This window comes from Capricornis sumatraensis, chromosome 3, assembly GCF_032405125.1.
Source record: "Capricornis sumatraensis isolate serow.1 chromosome 3, serow.2, whole genome shotgun sequence".
Classification (NCBI taxonomy): Eukaryota; Metazoa; Chordata; class Mammalia; order Artiodactyla; family Bovidae; genus Capricornis; species Capricornis sumatraensis.
Genome location: NC_091071.1, coordinates 111555030 through 111570089, shown reverse-complemented (window position 1 = coordinate 111570089; position 15060 = coordinate 111555030). Strand labels below are relative to the sequence as shown.

At 38.4% G+C, this 15060-nt stretch overlaps 1 protein-coding gene across 1 annotated transcript in view; it reads right to left on the bottom strand.

Annotated features, from left to right (window-relative positions):
- The window catches only part of DPP10 (dipeptidyl peptidase like 10), a 755039-nt gene that overhangs the window by 568990 nt on the left and 170989 nt on the right, over nucleotides 1–15060 (bottom strand). The window contains exon 2 of the mRNA XM_068969380.1: nucleotides 1827–1941. Within this exon, the coding sequence (XP_068825481.1) occupies nucleotides 1827–1941 (115 nt within the window). The remainder of the gene's footprint in view (nucleotides 1–1826; nucleotides 1942–15060) is intronic.

Here is a 15060-nt window from a genome sequence, read left to right as displayed (position 1 = left end):
TTGCATCCATAATACAGATGAGTGAAGTTAAAGACAAGGTTAAACTATTAGCCAATTTCACAAAACTAGTTCTGTTAGATCCAGAATTCAAACCAAAGTGTATCTTATGTAAACTCTTGCTTTAATAAATGAATAAATGTATGACAAATGAATGCAACTATCCTGTATTTTTATTACTGGGGCAAGTTGGAAAGGGTTATGCAGAGTGAGTAACCAACTCTATAGGTCTTTGTTATACGAATCTCCCAAAGACACCAAAGTATCACTGTGGCCTCAAAGAGTCAACAACTGGGAAAAGGATACTAGACTCAGACAGAAAAAAATTCAAGAGAAACACAGAGGCATTTTATGAAACTAATTTCTTCCATCTGGTTAACAGTCACCAATAGAAGCAGTTAAGGCATGTCCTTCAGTTTTTAATAATTATGTCAAAATTTCTATGTTTAAGTGAAACACTGCACCAAACATAAGCTCATTTTCCTTTAACAAAGATTCTTGGCAACTGGCAACAACTCATAGCCATCACACCACTCATTACACTGTCTTGCAGATGCACAAATGAGGCTGTAAGAGACAACTCCTAAGGAGAATGAGAGATAAGCCAGTTCTTATCAGGAATGTTTTTTCTATCTTTGTTTAAGATTCTCTTTCCCTCCTCTTTCCTCTTTCCTGATTCCCTCAAATTCTTTCTCAGGCTCTTCATATGTTAAATAACAACTACGAACTAAATTTTTGGAAAGCTATACATTTGGAACAATGGATATTGCAATTTGTATAATTAACCACAATAATCAGTTGACTAAATGACCCTGTGAAAGAGGTCATTTTATTAATCAAATATTGTACATGAGGAAATAAATTCAACATTTTAAAAGGGTTTGTAGATAACAAAACTGGAATGGGAAGTGAAGTTATAAATACATACTCTTTAACAACAGGCTGTAACTGCATAATTTGGACTAGCTTTATCTATTTTGGACTAGTTATAGGTATAAGAAATGATTTTTTATAATGCCGAGCCTTATACAGTGACCAGTCTTTGAGCAAGCTAGTTGGGTGGGTTGTAGCAGCATGACAATTTTTTTTTGTTCCTGGAAGGCAGTTTGTGAGTTTAAAATGTGAACAGCCTTTCTCTGCCTTCTGTAATAGCACCTACCAAAGAGCAGTAAAATTCCAAGTACTGAAATAAATCCCAGTGAAGAATTAAACATACTGATAATTTACATAATAGAATTCAACCATTTAATATAAAGAACAAAATTTAAAGAGTTTGCAAGAGCAGTTTGGAGAGTATCTTTAGACAGAAACTGGGAATGTAAAAACAACAGAGAAAGAAGAGAGGAAGAAATTTGAGGTATCATACTTAGAGGCTTAGCTCATTTTCTTTTGATCCAAATCTCTTTGTCCATCAAATCCTCCCTTCCCACCATCAATACAGCTGGGCTATTTCCTACATATGGAAACTCCCAGACTCTACTCCCTCATCTCCATTTGCCATAAAAGTCAAATATGCTCCACATTTATTAAAGTAACAATCATAATAAGTCTCTAAGTAGCAATAGAGACCAAAGATCTCCTTAGCATTCCATATATATATATATATATATGCATATGTATTTTATATTGCAATGTCCCCAAAATATCTTGCATGATATTTAAACCACAAAATGACTGAGCCATTTGAAAAATGTCTGGTTATGCATTTTTTTTATTCCAACCAATGTTAATGTGTCCTAAGATACCATATAAGATTACCCTCTTTAGATATTTCAATGTGAAATTATCATCCACAATACCACCATAAGAGAGTAATAAAGACAGATTACCTGGGGTTAAGAGGATGACTGACATAGTGATGAGTGAGCATACAACTAAAATCACCAGCAGGGCAATAGCAATTCCCTTCCAGTTTCTCTGTGGAGGGCTGTTACTTCCCAGTTCCTACCGAGAGAGAAAAAAAAGAAGTTTCATAATTATACATGCTCCAAGAGAAATGTATTCATAAAGGAATGATTCAGTGCATGGAAGAATCACAGTTTGAAAACTGATTAGAATCCTTTTCCTCTTCGGTGGCTCATTTAATTATTCAAAGGTGCATATATTATAAATGGCTATCTTGTGAGGGGCAATCTTACTTCTCCAAGAGATAAACCAGCAGAGCTTTATGCCTGCTGTCCAAAATGTGGATGGCATTAAAATACATTGACTATAAACACTAGAATGATTGCCAAAATACTCTGCAAAATAATATGGAAATAAAGTGTGCCCATTTACATTTTTCTTGCTACAATGGACCCTACAATGAGGACTTAAATATTAATATTCCTGAAGCACTATTGACTACTTTTTTAACTGGTAAAGGGGAAAAAAGATTAGTGATGGGGAAATAATTCAAAATCCCCCCTCAGTGCAGAGCGGTGCACATTAGTCAATGTAAAAAGTCCTCTTTTAACAGTTCTCCCACCATTCATAAAAATCAAGAGGATGTAGTAACTAAATTAAACAATCGCTTCCACAGCAATAGATAACAACATCTTCTTCCCGGGCAGCATGCATGATATTGGCAAGGAGGTATGACTGATAGAGAAGGAGAAACTTGAGCATCTTCTACTACATGCATAGTAAAGCTTTTCAATTTTCAGATCTGTGTTCCATTCTGTTGACTAGAAACATATGAGCATCATTCACCAAAGTAAAGCATAGACCACCTTGATTTGAAATACATGCCAGATTTTCTTTACAATAAAGTTTATAAAACCCTAAGTTTCTTGTTTCTTTCTCTCTACCCCAATCCACAATTTACTTTACTCCATTCCCAATAAAACCTTCTTTATTGAAATGATTTGGGGACAAATGAAACAAAACATAAAGGATTCAAGTTCACTATGTATACAACAAATGATCCAAGAAGCCCTAGTCTTTCTTTTACAAAGATAAGTAAAATATGATAGTAAACACTTGATAAACTATAAATGGGTTATTGTGACTCACAGTTTAAAGCACTGAAGCCAATTTTCACATAGTGACAGTGGCACTCAATTCTGCCATAAACTCTTTGGACTTAAAAACTAGGTCCTAAATAAATGCTAGAAGAAACCATGCATAGAGGGTGTTTCCTTAACATTTTCCCCTTCTCAGATCAGTAGATTTAGGTTTATCTTTCATTCTGATGAAACAAATCCAGCAGAAATCAATTTCACTCCTTTTTTTCTAAAATGGCTTACTCCACACCTCTTCTTCATGCTTATTAATGCTTACTGTTCAATACCTCTATCCCTCCTACATTTTGGTTAGAATTTCCATTTATAAACTTATTCCATATATGCTGAGACAGTAGATTATCAAATTATTAGCATTAAAGTAACAACATTGAGCAGAGAAGGCAATGGCACCCCACTCCAGTACTCTTGCCTGGAAAATCCCATGGGTGGAGGAGCCTGGTAGGCTGCAGTCCATGGGGTCGCCAAGAGTCAGGCACGACTGAGCAACTTCACGTTCGTTTTTCACTTTCATGCGTTGGAGACAGAAATGGCAACCCACTCCAGTGTTCTTGCCTGGAGACTCCCAGAGACAGTGGGCCCCCGTCTATGGGGTCGCACAGAGTCGGACACAACTGAAGTGACTTAGTAGCAGCAGCAGCAGTGCATGTATGCATGCTAAGTCACTTCAGTCCCTGACTCTTTGCAACTCTATGGACTGTAGCCCGCCACGCTGCTCTGTCCATGGGATCTCCAAGCAAGAATACTGGAGTGGGTTGTCATACTCTCCTCCAGGGGATCTACCCAACTCAGGGATCGAGCCCACATCTCTTACTTCTCCAGCATTGGCAAGTAGGTTTTTTCCACTAGCATCACCTGGGAAGCCCCGAATAGAAGGCTAAGATGGGCAAAAAGTTGTGAAATAATCATCTCAGGAACTAAGACAATGAAAAAAGGGGCAACAAACAATAAGAAGTGAGTATCTTGGCCAAGAATCACAAGCACTGCCACAATTAACTCAAGGGGATTTGTAGGAAAAGGGAAAGAGAGTAACTGTAAGCAATTATAACTGACTGTTCAGTCCAATAAAGGAATCTTGAGAAGGAAATGTCAACCCACTCCAGTACTCTTGCCTAGAAAATCCCATGGACAGAGGAGCCTGGTAGGCTATAGTCCATGGGGTCCCAAAGAGTCAGACATGACTGAGTGACTTCACTTTCACTTTCAAAGAAATCAAGAAGAAATTGCAATCTTATATCTACTGATTCTGATTTTGATTCACTCGCTGAAACTGAAGGCAAATAACTAGAAAAATGACTTCAGAGTGAGTTTTTTGGTTTTAGAACATGATATAACTATGCTGTCTACCAAACACAGTCCAACAGCAATAATAGATATTTTATGTGTTTGGGTACTGTACTGGACACTTTATAATCACAATCTCACAAAATCCTCACAATAAATAAGTAAAAGTACTATTATTTTGACAAATTTGCACATCAAAAAAAGGGATTTAGAGAGATCAATAACAATTACACTCACTGCTAATGAGTAGAATAGCTCAAGGTCCAACCCATAAAAGTTTAAGTTCAGAAACCATGCTCACCCAATAATATGCTGTTCTAGAAGTAAGTATTTTTGGAATCAATCCATAAACCAATAAATCAAGGAATAATTTGAGCCTCTACATATTTGAAAAATTTACAGTTTTATGAACATTCTTCTGAATTCTGCAATGCTTTCAAATAAATTCATATTTTCACTAATGATATAGTAGAAAAAAAAACCATTTTAAAAATGGTAAAACATATTTGAGTAAAAAATATTTATCTAGTGTTCTTAAGAGATACACATAAGAATGTCAGGCTCCTCTAAAAATGACCCATCACTACCTAAGGCATTTTAAAGTCCCTGCTTAGGAAAGCAGACTTAATGAACTCTTACTCTCATTCCCTCTTTTCATCCATCTTAAATTCATTACCACTCTAATATTTCTCAGTCTTGGTTTCATTTACATCACTTTATTCCACAAAGCCTTGTAATGTCTTTATGTTATCTAAAGAATTAAGTGCAAAAGTGACAGTATAGAATAACAATTGTCTAAAGCCAAGATGATGCTGTGAAAGTGCTGCACTCAATATGCCAGCAAGTTTGGAAAACTCAGCAGTGGACACAGGACTGGAAAAGGTCAGTTTTCATCCCAATCCCAGAGAAAGGCAATGCCAAAGAATGCTCACACACACAATTCATCTCACATGCTAGTAAAGTAAAGCTCAAAATTCTCCAAGCCAGGCTTCAGCAGTACATGAACCGTGAACTTCCAGATGTTCAAGCTGGTTTTAGAAAAGGCAGAAGAACCAGAGATCAAATTGCCAACATCTGCTGGATCATGAAAAAAGCAAGAGAGTTCCAGAAAAACATCTATTTCTGCCTTATTGACTATGCCAAAGCCTTTGACTGTGTGGATCACAATAAACTGTGGAAAATTCTAGAGAGATGGGAATACCAGACCACCTGGCCTGCCTCTTGAGAAACCTATATGCAGGTCAGGAAGCAACAGTGAGAACTGGACATGGAACAACAGACTGGTTTCAAATAAGAAAAGGAGTACGTCAAGGCTGTATATTGTCACCCTGCTTATTTAACTTATATGCAGAGTACATCATGAGAAACACTGGGCAGGAAGAAGCACAAGCTGGAATCAAGATTGCCGGGAGAAATATCTATAACCTCAGATATGCAGATGATGCCACCCTTATGGAAGAAAGTGAAGAGGAACTAAAAAGCCTCTTGATGAAAGTGAAAGTGGAGAGTGAAAAAGTTGGCTTAAAGCTCAACATTCAGAAAATAAAGATCATGGCATCTGGTCCCACCACTTCATGGGAAATAAGATGGGGAAACAGTGGCTGACTTTATTTTTGGGGGCTCCAAAATCACTGCAGATGGTGATTGCAGCCATGAAATTAAAAGACACTCCTTAGAAGGAAAGTTATGACCAACCTAAATAGCATATTAAAAAGCAGAGACACTACTTTGCCAACAAAGGTCCGTCTAGTCAAGGCTATGGTTTTTCCAGTGGTCATGTATGGATGTGAGAGTTGGATGGTGAAGAAAGCTGAGCGCTGAAGAATTGATGCTTTTGAACTGTGGTGTTGGAGAAGACTATTGAGAGTCCCTTGGACTGCAAGGAGGTCCAAGCAGTCCATCCTAAAGGAGATCAGTCCTGGCTGTTCACTGGAAGGACTGATGCTAAAGCTGAAACTCCAACATTTTGGCCACCTCATGCAAAGAGTTGACTCATTGGAAAAGACCCTGATGCTGGGAGGGATTAGGGGCAGGAGGAGAAGGGGATGACAGAGGATGAGATGGCTGGATGGCATCACCAACTTGATGTACATGAGTCTGAGTGAACTCTGGGAGTTGGTGATAGACAGCGAGGCCTGGTGTGCTGCGATTTATGGTGTCTCAAACAGTCGGACACGACTGAGTGACTGAACTGAACTGAACTGAAAGCCAAGCACCAGTCTTCTCATTCAACTTGATCTTTTTTTGAGAAAGACTACCCTAACTGCTCAGGTTACCATTTCCAACATATGCTCAGTTACTTCAAATTTCCTATCACCTCCCCACTCCAAGTTTTTGTCCATCCAATTCCTTTCATATGTATCCAATTACAGACACTGTCAGTCATTCAACATCCTGCTCGAACATCTCTTCTCTTGGAAATTTCTTTTAATTACATAAGCCAGATAAAATTTTCCTTCTTAAAAAAAAATTCCTAAAATACATTGTACCAAAAGGTTTGAGACCAACTCTGCAGCTTAATAGCTCTTGTATTGCAAATTTGCTTCAACATTTTGTGAAGCCTTAGATTTAAAAAAAAAATAGTAATAACTGCAATAATGATAATTATTTTTACACGTAACAGATGTTAAATTATTCCAACAAAGGTCTTACTTCAATGTACAGTAAGTTCCCACTAACTGCTTAGATTGTTTTTACTCTGTACACTGGCGCACATCACTCTTTCTTTTTCAATCTCAAATGCTCCTTTCTTTGAGAAGGCTTGCTTGATCACACTCTATAAAATAACATTCTGTATCTCCTTCTATTCCTCATTTAACTTGATTTTTCTCCCTAGTATTATCATTTTTGGATATATAGTAGGTCAAGTTATATTAAATCATATATCTATAATTTAAGCCATTTAAATGTTTATTTTATCTGTCTATTCAGCACTCCAGAATAGAAGTTTCATGATGTCGGTAACCTAGATCATCATGTTTTTCACTATATCCCTAGCATTTTGAACAGCATTTAGCACATATTAGGTGTGCCATAGATAAGAAAGGAATGAACGGCTAAATGATAACAGTTCTGATAATAAGAATGATGATGGTGGTGATGGTAGTGATGGTAATGCTTAAAGTCATGTTTACACACTCATTATATCCGTGTCAAAGTTATCTCCTTAAATTAAGAATCACATCTTAGACAAATTTCTATTCCTTAGGTCACTTAAAAATTCTGGTCCTCTTAGTAGGTGCTTAGAAAACAGTAGCTCAATTAATTAGGAGGTGTAAATGGTTCCTGAAATGGTACAGAGCTACCAAATGGAAAGGGTTGCCATTGCCTTCTTCAGGGGATCTTCCCATCCCAGTGATCTTCTCTGACCCAGGGACTGAGCATGGATCTCCCACATAGCAGGCAGATTCTTTACTATCTGAGCCACCAGAGGAGCCCATATAGATACAGGGTCATTAATTAAATACATATTAACAGTACTTTAAAAAAATGGAGCTACTTGCTACAACAAATTTGACTGCAATTATTTTTAGCTTCATTTATCTGATGCCTGATCCCAAAATATAGTTGACATTCTTCAGTTTATCTTCTTCTTTTACAATGTCAATAATTTCTACTATTGATAGAAGTGGTCCTAATTGGCTCTGTGTTTCAATGACTTGCTACCAGCCAATACCTGAAAACACCATGCCAGTCCCACAGGTTGGGTATGGTGATGGATAGCAAGCTGTGCTTGCAGCATGGTCATCTGGATGCTTTGGAAGCACCACAGAATCAATGTTGGGATATTTAGGATATTAAATTCCCAGGAGAGGTTTGAGAGTACAAGAACAAATATTTAATAACCCACTATATAGAGTTCTTCTGGAACTCAGTCATCTAGTGGATAGATGGGTCAGTTAGAACATGTGTGAACAGTGCAAATAATACTAAGTGTTGTGATGGTCTAGAGAGGTTTTGAGCAGCAGGCCAAACTAAACTGGATCTATAACCTAACTATTTATGTTGTATTTACTGCCAATCAAATTTACCCTTTAGAGAACAGTTTAGTTTATATGGATGTACATAGGTTACCTGAATCCAAATGCATTTTTAACTTATTCAAGTACAAAGGAAAAAAGACTAGAAATCATAAGTAGAAATTATTGAAGATTTATATACATCATGCGAAATGCAGGGCTGGATGAAGCACAAGCTGGAATCAAGATTGTCGGGAGAAATATCAATAATCTCAGACACGCAGATGACACCATCCTTATGGCAGAAAGTGAAGAAGAACTAAAAAGCCTCTTGATGAAAGTGAAAGAGGACAGTGAAAAAGTTGGCTTAAAGTTCAACATTCAGAAAACTAAGATCATGGCATCTGGTCCCATCATTTCATGGCAAACATATGGGGAAATAATGGAAACAGTGACAGACTTTATTGGAGGCGGGGGGACAGGGGGTGTCTCCAAAATCACTACAGATGGTGAATGCAGCCATGAAATTAAAAGATGCTAGCTAGCTCCTTGGGAGAAAAGTTATGACCAACCTAGACAGCATATTAATGAGCAGAGACATTAGTTTGCCAACAAAGGTCCATCTAGTCAAAGCTACGGTTTTCCCAGTAGTTATGTATGTATGTGTTAATTGGACTATAAGGAAAGCTGAGAGCCTAAGAATTGATGCTTTTGATCTGTAGAGTTGGAGAAGACTCTTGAGAGTCCCTTGGGCTGCAAGGAGAACCAACCAGTCCATCTTAAAGGAAATCAGTCCTGAATATTCATTGGAAGGACTGATGCTGAAGCTGAAACTCCAATACATTAGCCACCTGATGAGAAGAACTGACTCATTTGAAAAGACCCTGACGCTGGGAAAGATTGAAGTCTGGAGGAGAAGGGGAAGGCAGAGGATGAGATGGTTGGATGGCATCACCAATGCGATGGACATGAGTTTGAGTTAACTCCGGGAGCTGGTGATGGACAGGGAGGCCTGGCTTGCTGCAGTCCATGGTGTCACTGAGAATTGGACATGACTGAGCAACTATACTGACTGATATATAATTTCTTTGTGCAAAGCAAAGAAAAAAAGCTAAACCAGCAAAGCCAACTTTCTAAAAATTAAGAAAAAGGAATATAAATGTGTGGGTATGCTCAGTTGCCAAGTCGCTTCTGACCCTTTACTACCCCAGGGACTATAGCCTGCCAGACTCCTCTGTCCATTGGTTTTCCAAGCAAGAATACTGGATTGGATTGCTATTTCCTTCTCCAGGTGATTTTTCTGACAGGGATCAAACGTGCACCTTCTGCATTAGCATGCAAATTATTTACCACTCATCCATTTGGGAAGTCCCAAAAGAATATAAATATATATAATAAATATGTCACTGACTCAGTGGACATGAGTTTGAGTAGGCTCCAGGAGTTGGTGATAATATTATTAATGAATATTAGTAATAAAAATATAACCATAGAAATTATTTTTCATACTTAATTTGTAATTTAATACTGATAATACTTACCACTTCCTAAAATTGCCCATTATGCTTGTAGATATTCACAAGTTTCTAATTTATCATTCTTCTCTAATTAAAAGACTCTATGTCATGTAAAGTGCATAGTTTTGGCAAATGACCACAAGTTATATATTTTTTCAAAGTGATGTATCTTACAGTGTACATGAGGTGGTATTGTGTTCCAGTGTACATGAGGTGGTATTGAGCTAGTGCTACTCATAGTGTGACCTACAGACCACAGCATCAATATAACCTGAAAATATTAGAAATACAAGGCAAGAGTCTTTATTGCTATTTGCTTTATTATTTTAAAAACATTCTCATTTGGTTTTATTTGTTCACCATTAATTTGTTTATAAAAGAAGTAGCAATTATCTCAATTGTAATTTGGCATTCATCACTCCCTGATAATTATGTTTATTTGTGACGCACTTCTACATGGATCACCATTAAATTAGAAACAAAACAAACATGACAGCTATCAGCAATGTATTTTTCAGTAATATTTTCACAATATCATGATTTATAGGTTTAGCACATCTTCTAAGATTCTGAACCTGTTTAGACTTCAAAACCACAAGTAAAACTGTAAAACATCAATTAAAAAAGCAAACAAACAAATCTGTATCAGCAAGATGGCAGACTAGGATGCCCCAGGCCTTCATGGAAACACCAAGTGAACAACAACGGACTGATGAAAATAGCATTATAGGAACTCTAAACCAGCTAAGGATCTGTAGCAATCAAGTGAATGTCCCACCATGAAAAAGCTATATTTAAAATGGCAGGATATGTCATGGCATGTCTGAATGCCCAATTTCCCTCACTAGCATAGTACAGTATGCTCAGGAAGAGGGGACTCAATTCCCAGTTTCTTTCTTCAGATAGAAGAAATGAGTGGGAGTTGTTTGCATGCTCCAGCCTATCTGTGTGCTAACTGAGGGATTGGTTTTTGTCTTGCCTGACAGAAGTAGCAGCAATAGCTTAGATATCATGTTGAAGGCATGGAAGGCCACAGAGGCTTCCATGGTGAGTGAAAACTGCAGGAGGTCTGTAGACAAACAGAATTTGAGGAAAAGAGATTATCTGCTTAGAATTAAAGTATAATACTCAACACCTTAAGAAAAAGCTAGGGTGAAACCCTTAGAGAAATCAAGACATTTTAAAAGAACCATGTACACTGGGAAGTTGTGGGAAGTGGGGAAGGGAAAATGTAGGGGCATGCACACACAGATCTAGGGAAGACAAATGCAAAAAAAAAAAACCTGAGAATATGTTGAGATTTCCTGCTGAACTGATTAGAGAACATCTTCCTCTGCAAAAATCCAGTCTCTAATGACTGGAAGAAGTGGCTATTTATTCAAATGCCCAGTTTTAAACAAAAGAACACACGCTTACAGAAAAAGAAAGAGGGAAACATGGTACAGTCAGAGAACAAAATATATCACTAGAAATTAACTGTAAAATAACAAGTTCTGGACTTACTACAGAAAGACTTTAAAACAGCTACAAGAAATATGCTCTATGAGCAATAGCAATGATTTTCTCAGCAGAAAATTTGCGGACCAGAAACAGTGGGATAATATATTTAAAGCACTAGAAGAAAAAGCTGTCAACCAGAAAGTTCTATGTCCAGCAACAACATTCTTTGAAAATGAGGGTAAAATTAAGACATCGCCAGATAAATAAAAGGTGAAAGATTTCAATGCCTCTAGACTTGCCCCACAAGAAAGTCTAAAGGGAGTCACTGAAGCTGAAACAAAAGGAATAATAATTGGAAGTCAGATGAAAACGCAAAGCAACCCATAAGGGTAACTAAGACAAACACAAAAAATCGTAAAATTGTAATTTGGGCTACTAATTCCACACTTTACCTTTTTATAGAATTTGAAGACTTCCCTGGAGACTCATGGCAAACAGTTCAGTTCAGTTCAGCCACTCAGTTATGTCCAACTCTTTGTGACCCCATGAATCATAGCACGCCAGGCCTCCCTGTCCATCACCAACTCAAGGAGTCCACCCAAATGCATGTCCATTGAGTCGGTGATGCCATCCTGCCATCTCATCCTCTGTCATCCCCTTCTCCTCTTGCCCTCAGTCTTTCCCAGTATCAGGGTCTTTTCCAATGAGTCAGCTCTTCACATCAGGTGGCTAAATATTGGAGTTTCAGCTTCAACATCAGTCCTTCCAATGAACACACAGGAATGATTTCCTTTAGAATGGATTGGTTGGATCTCCTTCCAGTCCAAGGGACTCTCATGAGTCTTCACCAACACCACAGTTCAAAAGCATCAATTCTTCAGTGCTCAGCTTTCTTTATAGTCCAACTCCCACATCCATACTTGACCACTGGAAAAACCGTAGCCTTGACTAGACAGACCTTTGTAGGCAAAGTAATGTGTCTGCTTTTCAATATGCTATCTAGGTTGGTCATAACTTTCTTTCCAGGAGTAAGTGTCTTTTATTTCATGTTTGCAGTCACCATCCACAGTGATTTTGGAGCCCAGAAAAAGAAAGTCAGCCACTGTTTCAACTGTTTCCCCCATCTATTTCAATGAAGTGATGGGGCCAGATGTCATGATCTTAGTTTTCTGATGTTGAGCTTTACGTCAACTTTTTCACTCTCCTCTTTCACGTTCATCAAGAGGCTCTTTAGTTCTTCTTCACTTTCTGACATAAGGGTGGCATCATCTGCATATCTGAGGTTATTGATATTTCACTCAGCAATCTTGATTCCAGCTTGTGCTTCCTCCAGTCCAGTGTTTCTCATGATGCACTCTGCATATAATTTAAATAAGTAAGGTGACAATATACAGCCTTGATGTAATGTACTCCTTTTCCTATTTGGAACCAGTCTGTTGTTCCATGTCCAGTTCTAACTTTACTTCCTGACCTGAATACAGATTTTTCAAGGGGCAGGCCAAGTGGTCTGGTATTCCCATCTCTTTAATTTTCCACAGTTTATTGTGATCCACACAGTCAAAGGCTTTGGCATAGTCAATAAGCAGAAATAGATGTTTTTATGTAACTCTCTTGCCTTTTTGACAATCCAGCGGATGTTGGCAATTTGATCTCAGGTTCCTCTGCCTTTTCTAAAACCAGCTTGAATATCTAGAGTTTCATGGGTCACATATTGCTGAACCCTGGCTTGGAGAATTTTAAGCATTACTTTACTAGTGTGTGAGATGAGTGCAATTATGCATTTAGAGCATTCTTTGGCATTGCCTTTCTTTGGGATTGGAATGAAAACTGACTTTTTCCAGTCCTGTGGCCACTGCTGAAGTTTCCAAATTTGCTGGCATATTGAGTGCAGCACTTTCACAGCATTGTCTTTCAGGATTTGAAATAGCTCAACTGGAATTCCATCACCTCCACTAGCTTTGTTCATAGTGATGCTTCCTAAGGCCCACTTGACTTCACATCCACAATGTCTGGCTCTAGGAGAGGGATCACATCATCGTGATTATTTGGGTCATGAAGATATTTTCTGTGCAGTTCTTCTGTGTATTCTTGCCACCTCTTCTTAATATCATCTTCTTCTGTTAGGTCCATACCATTTCTTTCCTTTATTGAGCCCATCTTTGCATGAAATGTTCCCTAGGTATTTCTAATTTTCTTGAACACAGCTGTAGTCTTTCCCATTCTATTGTTTTCTTCTATTTGTTTGCATTGATTGCTGAGGAAGTCTTTCTCATCTCTCCTTGCTATTCTTTGGAACTCTGCATTCAGATGCTTATGTCTTTCCTTTTCTTCTTTGCTTTTTGCTTCCCTTCTTTTTCACAGCTATTTATAAGGCCTCCCTGGACAGCCATTTTGCTTTTTTGCATTTCTTTTCCTTGGGGATGGTCTTGATCCCTGTCTCCTGTACAATGTCACAAACCTCCGTCCATAGTTCATCAGGCAGGCTGTCTATCAGATCTAGTCCCTTAAATCTATTCCTCACTTCAACTGTATAGTAATAAGGGATTTGATTTAGGTCATACCTGAATGGTCTAGTGGCTTTCCCTACTTTCTTCAATTTAAGTGTGAATTTGGCAATAAGGAGCTCATGATCTGAGCCACTGTCAGCTCCCAGTCTTGTTTTTGCTGACTCTATAGAGCTTCTCCATCTTTGGCTGCAAAGAATATAACCAATCTGACTTCAATTTCGACCATCTGGTGATGTACATGTGTAGACTCTTCTCTTGTGTTGTTGGAAGAGGGTGCTTGCCATGACCAGTGTGTTTTCTTGGCAGAACTCTATTGGCCTTTGCCCTGCTTCATTCCATATTTCAAGGCCAAATTTGCCTGTTACTCCAGGTATTTCTTGACTTCCTACTTTTACATTCCAGTCCCCTATAATGAAAAGGACATCTTTTTGGGGTGTTAGTTCTTGTAGGTCTTCACAGAACCATTCAACTTCAGCTTCTTCAGCATTACTGGTCGGGACATAGACTTGGATTATCATGATACTGAATGGTTGGCCTTGGAAATGAACAGAGATTATTCTCTCATTTTTGAGATTGCATCCAAGTACTGCATTTCAGACTCTTTTGTTGACCATGATGGCTACTCCATTTCTTCTAAGGGATTCATGCTCACAGTAGTAGATATAATGTCATCTGAGTTAAATTCACCCATTCCAGTCCATCTTCATTCACTGATTCCTAAAATGTCAATGTTCACTCTTGTCATCTGTTTGACCACTTCCAATTTGCCTTGATTCATGGACCTAACATTCCAGATTCCTATGTAATATTGCTCTTTACAGCATTGAACCTTGCTTCTATCACCAGTCCCATTCACAACTGGGTGTTTTTTTTTGCTTTGGCTCCATCCCTTCATTCTTTCTGGAGTTATTTCTCCACTGATCCCCGGTAGCATATTGGGCGCCTACCGAGCTGGGGAGTTCATCTTTCAGTGTCCTATCTTTTTGCCTTTTCATATTGTTCATGGGGTTCTCAAGGCAAGGATACTGAAGTGGTTTGCTATTCCCTTCTCCAGTGGACCACATTGTGTCAGACCTCTCCACCATGACCCATCTGTCTTGGGTGGCTCCACAGCGCAGGCGGCTATGATGGGGCAGAGGCACCGTTGTGAGGAGATATCCCACGTCCAAGGTAAGGAGCAGCAGCTACATTTTGCTGTATCAGCCATGAAGAGATACCCCACATCCAAGATAAGAGAAAACCAAGTAAGATGCTAGGCACTGAGAGAGGGCATCAGAGGGAAGACAGACTGAAACCACAAACACATGGTAAACAATCTGCCTGCAATACAGGAGACCCAGGTTCAATCCCTGGG